This window comes from Myotis brandtii, unplaced genomic scaffold, assembly GCF_000412655.1.
Source record: "Myotis brandtii unplaced genomic scaffold, ASM41265v1 scaffold126, whole genome shotgun sequence".
Lineage (NCBI taxonomy): Eukaryota > Metazoa > Chordata > Mammalia > Chiroptera > Vespertilionidae > Myotis > Myotis brandtii.
The window spans coordinates 1,040,953-1,046,507 of NW_005354425.1; the positions used below are offsets into that span (position 1 = coordinate 1,040,953).

Consider the following 5,555-nt stretch of genomic DNA (forward strand, 5'->3'; position numbering starts at 1 on the left):
CCACAGGCATAGCCACTGGCGCCCATGACCACAAAGCGGACAGCTTGTCCCTCTCCCAGGCTGCAGCCCCAGCCGCTGGTGCCCGGGACCATGGAGCAGGCAGCTTGTCCCTTGCCCAGGCCACAGGTGCAGCCGCTGACACCTGGGGCCACAGGGCAGGCAGCTTGTCCCTCCCCCGGGCGGCAGCCTGGCTGGTCCCCATTCCTCTCTAGCGAGCTCATTTGTGCCTGGCTGCTCCCCAATCCTCTCTCCCCAGCTCATTTGTGCCTGTCTGGTCCCCATTCCTCTTTCCGCAGTGTTGTGTCTTAGCAGTTCTGGCATGAGGGCATGATGACCATTTGTATATTAGCTCCTTATTACATAGGATATCTCTGTTTAAAATGCAAACCTCTTATCCCTCAGGATTCTTGAAGCAGTACTGTACTAAGCCATCATCAACCATTTTACTGCTAAAATACAATTTAAGTTTTCTTCAGATTATTTATTAAACTCCTAAAGAAATGAGAATATGGGAGGTAAGTTGTTTTAAACCATGCTCCCAGCTTCCTAGCAGTACCAAACTTTAATTTTATAAATATTGTTTCATATATTTTTTCGTTAATCCTAACTCGAGGATATTTTTACATTGATTTTTAGAGTGCAAGGGAGGGGGAGATACAGAAACATTGATGTGAGAGAGACACATCGATTGGCTGCCTCCCACATGCACCTGGACCAGGGCCAGGGCCAGAGTCTACAACTGAGGTATGTGCCCTTGACCAGAATCAAACCCTGGACCCTTCAGTCCACAGGCCAATGCTCTATGCACTGAGCCAATAGCTAGGGCTATTTCATATACTTTTGATCAGTGCAAGGCAGGTAGACAGCATGGTCTGGAGCAGTGGTCGCCAACCGGTGGTCCTCGGACCACTGGTAGTCCATGAGATTTGAAAGGTTGGCGACCGCTAATCTGGAGAACATGCCATGCAGTGCTAATGTTTGGAGGTAATAGTTGTGCCCTGCACAGACAAGGGGCAACATAACATCAATAGGTAATATGTACAGAGCATTTACTCTTTGCCAGGTACTATTCTATGTGCCTCACATATACTGACTTAGGTAATCCTTTCAACAGTCCTGGTAAGTAGGTACTATCATCATCTCCATTTTACAGATGAGGAAACTTAATGAAGGAAGGGCTAAGTGATCTGCCTATGGTCACACAACCAGAAACGAGCAGAACCAAGTAGTAAACTTGGAAATTTTGGCTCTAGTAGCTCTGCTCTTAAGCAGTATATACTAGTATGTACTCCCTGCCTGCAACATAAAAGCCAAAAGGATACTGGGTGATGGGTACGAAGGCAGGTGGGGGACAATCTGACTACTTGACAGCTTTTCCTAGGGCTAATCTTGAATTGCAGCCAGGGCAGCAGTTCGTTTGCCTTTTTAACATCTTTGCCCAAATATATCCTGTATATCAAACTAATCTCTCTATATAATGAGGAAGGTAGTACATATTTTGTGTGTTTTTAAAGCACTGGATCTGGAATCTGAAGACCTACAGCAACTCACTCAGTTCCCTAATAAAATGAAAAGGATAATAATAATAATATGTGCCTTGCTTACTTCACAAGACAAGCTTATGAGGCTTGATGAAAAGTGTGTGTGTGGCCCTCGCTGGTTTGGCTCAGTGGATAGAGTGTCGGCCTGAAGACTGAAGGGTACCAGGTTTGATTCTGGTGAAGGGCACATGCCTGGATTACGGGCTCGATCCACAGTGTTGGGTGTGCAGGAGGCAGCCGATCAATGATTCTTTCTCATCATTGATGTTTCTCTCTCTCTCCCTTTCCCTTCCTCTCTGAAATCAATAAAAATATATTTTAAAAAAAGAAAAGTGTGTGTGTGATTTTCCAAATTATTAAGTACTACATAACTCTTGAGCATTGTTATTCAAGGTGTTGGTGAGCACCTCGAAGGCAGGGACGTTCTCATATTGATCACTGTGTTGCTAGTACCTAGTAAAAGTGCTTGGAACTTATTACATTCAGCAAATGTTTGTAACTGAATGAATTAATGGACACTGAACATAAGCATATGGATAATTTGGATTATTCTCTATATACCAAGAGAAACTGCTTTCAGTTGTTACCTTCAGGGGGTGAGGTGCACTTTTCCACCAAAATGCTAGGATTGTCACTTTCATTGGTGCTACACTGGGACCCCACTTGCAGACAAATCCTCTCGTTCAGGGCCACTTCTTTTGAACGATGAGTTTCTGGAGCAATTTTCTAAGGTTAGGAAATAAAAATAGGCATTGCTACAGCAAACATACAGAAATACACTTACATAATAAAACATTAGCATGCCCAGATGTATAAAAAATGGAAAGTTATCCAATGGTATAGATAAGTCATCTCGACTTGGGGTGATTTTCTCCATCCCCCCAACCCAGGGGGACCTTTGGAATTGTCTAAGAACACTTTCAGTTGTCATGACTTGAAGAGACTTGCTACTGGCATTTAGTGGGTAGAGGCCAAGGATGCTGCTAAACATCCCACAATGCACTAGACAGCCTTCCCTTCCCCCTATAACAAGAATTATCCTGGGCCAAATGTTAGTGGTGTCGGCATTAAGAAACCCTGTTATAGATAAAAGACAATTTCCCATGTTTTAAATGTATACACATTATGACATTTACCTATAAATCCTACCATACTAAAACATCAACTGTCTAAAAACAATTCTATGGAAAACGCAATAATATTATCAAAATTCCATTCCAAGTAGATGCAGTATGCCATCAAGATCAAGGTAAAAAGGATTTCTTAGTCATCCTGGTCACATCTGAGGAGAGGAAGTAAAGAAAGGGGGCCTCAGGGCCCAAGAGAGATCTTTCATTAAACATCTTTCTATACTGTTTGACCATTTTTACTATCTTACATACCCGTAGAAATTTTAACGGTTGATATATGCACTGTGTATACCACACTCTTATTCTGAAAAGTAGATAAGTTTTGTGAAACCACAGAAAGCCAACTTAAAGATAGCATACAGACATAAATCACAAATCTAGTTATTATGATTTAGAATAATGAGATTAAAGGGTTCCTCAGGAAAATATCTCCCAAGGTGACGGAGTTAGAATTATTAAAAATGGAGTTGCTTTGAATCAGAGCTCCAAGGAGTTTCCTGTTTTGCAATAGTTTCTGACTCAAGTTGAAGACAGCATTTCCTTGTATATACGTGCTGATGGCCACAAAGGGGAAAACTGGTCACAGCTGACTCTATTTTCCACCCTAAGGCTCTACTCTTCCATTTCACATGCCTGCTGCCAAGTGAACATGAGGGCAAATATGAGATACTCCCAAAACCAGGACATAAAGGATGCCATCTAAGAGGTAGCTAGCAAATCAAGAATTCATGAATAGCAAAGACAAAAGAAAATCACTTTATAGAGACTGAACAGCTTTTAGGCCCGGACAAGACAGCCCTCTGAAAAGGGAGTTAGTTGGTCAGCCCTGGAAGAAAATAAAAATAAATGTCTGTTAGCAAAATTCTGGCTCGGAGACAAGAAAGGGTGAGTTAGCTCCATGGACATTGAGTATTTCTGTCCTACCAGCAAAGCTCTGCCTACCCTCAGTGGGGCCTCCTGTTATTCTTAGTGAAGTAAATTTTCACAACTAATTCCTAACCAAGAAGCCCACTTATTGTTTGGTTTTCCATACAGTTGCTGCCAACAGGGATGGAACACACCATTGAGGCCAACAGAAGGCTTTCTAGAATATTTCACTTTTATAGCTTTCATGGCAAAGTAAGGAAGTGGCCCTTGAGAGGTGAATGTGTGCTGAGGAAATGAAGTTTCTCAGCCTGTGAAGCGGAAAGCCAGCCCCAGAATCCTGGTAATGATGGCAGGAAAGGTCCAAATGAAAATTTCACCAAGCTCACAATTTTCGTAAGCACAAGTCTTACACACTAAGTCCTCATTAATGCCATCAGTAGGTTCTGCGACTTTAAGTGAAACGACAATGATGTATAATGAAGCTAGTTTTACCACAAGCTAATTGATATAAAACAGTTGAGTTCCTATGGCATTCTATCAATGTTATAACAAAAAGATGTTGAACAAAACAATATTATTCCAGGACTTCTTGTATAGCCCTGAAGGAGCCACTCTGACCCAAGGATCCTTGATAATTCTTATTTGGAAGCTGCATTTGCCCTTTGAAGACACCAGGGGGAAAATGTGCAGTCAAATGCCATAAATTAGAATCATCATGGGAAAATCTCGATTCTCTTATTACATTAGATATTGTTTCAGGGAGAGGACTGAGGAGTTTTATTACACAAATATTTTTATTATAATGGAATTTTTAACTGGAAAAATACTTTAGTACCTAAATTTGAACCTTATGTTTTGGGCATAGGAATAATAAAAGGACTTAGAAAAGAGATGGTGTGTGTGCGGGGGATAGAATCATTTTTTAAAATATCTTTCAAAGCTCAAGGTAAATAATATTAGATTGGCATGAATAAAGTAGGAACCCACATTGTCAATGATTGCCAGGTCAAGCACACTTCTTGGTAAGGAACTAAAGCCCTCCCAGCAGATCTGGATGAGGTATGTGAGATGGCTCCCATGTGACTTTCAGCTATGGTGACTCATTCCACTGGTAGCTAGCTGCTGTATGACATTATGCTCCACCCTTCAAATAATCTGGCCTTCTTTGAAATTTTATCAAAAATCAAGGCAAGAGTCCTGAACTGATCCCTCCCGTTAGGACCAATGTCAAAACTTTGGCTGGGTCAAAACTTTGGCTGGGTCAAAACTTTGGCTGGGTCAAAACTTTCCCAGTTGCAGATTCCTTTCTAAGAACGAAAGGGATATCAGTTTCAGCTCTGCCTCTCTGGATGCCTGGACAGAACAACAATCTTTTAATTTATTCACCTGGTGAGACTTGTCTATCTCTTGGTGGTGAAAGATACTATCTAAAATCTGATGCCAGATCCTTCTTTCACTTGCCAGATTGGGAAACTATTAGATTTTTTAAATAGTGGTGGGGAGAGCCACTTAAGCTAATTTTTAAAAGAATCATTATAAACCCTTGATTCATCTTTTTTTATATATATACCAGAGGCCCAGTGCACAAAAATTTGTGCACTGGTGGGGGGGGGGGGCCCTCAGCCTGGCCTGCGCCCAGTCACAGTCCAGGACCCCTTAGGAGATGTCCACCTGTAAACGTAGGCCCACTCCCCGGGGGATCAGGCCTAACCTTGCAGTCAGACATCCTTCTGGCAGCCAGGGAGCCCTCGGGGGATGCCCAACTAAAGGCTTAGGCCCCCAAGGGATCAGGTCTAAACCATTAGTTGGACATTCTTAGTGCTGCCACGGAGGTGGGAGAGGCTCCTGCCACCACCACTGCGCTGGCCAGCCATGAGCCAGCTTCTGGCTGAGTGGCACTCCCCATATGGGTCTTCTGGGTCCCGCCCTGCCTTGCCTTTTTTTTTTTCTAAGACATTTCACTTTATTTAAAAGAAGCCAATATACAGGATATAAAGGGTATGATATTTACAACAGT

General features: G+C 42.4%; 1 protein-coding gene across 1 annotated transcript in view; it reads right to left on the minus strand.

Annotated features, from left to right (window-relative positions):
• The window catches only part of IL13RA1 (interleukin 13 receptor, alpha 1), a 63,130-nt gene that overhangs the window by 44,819 nt on the left and 12,756 nt on the right, over positions 1–5,555 (minus strand). Inside the window, exon 3 of the mRNA XM_014534184.1 lies at positions 2,129–2,267. Coding sequence (XP_014389670.1) covers positions 2,129–2,267 — 139 coding nt within the window. The remainder of the gene's footprint in view (positions 1–2,128; positions 2,268–5,555) is intronic.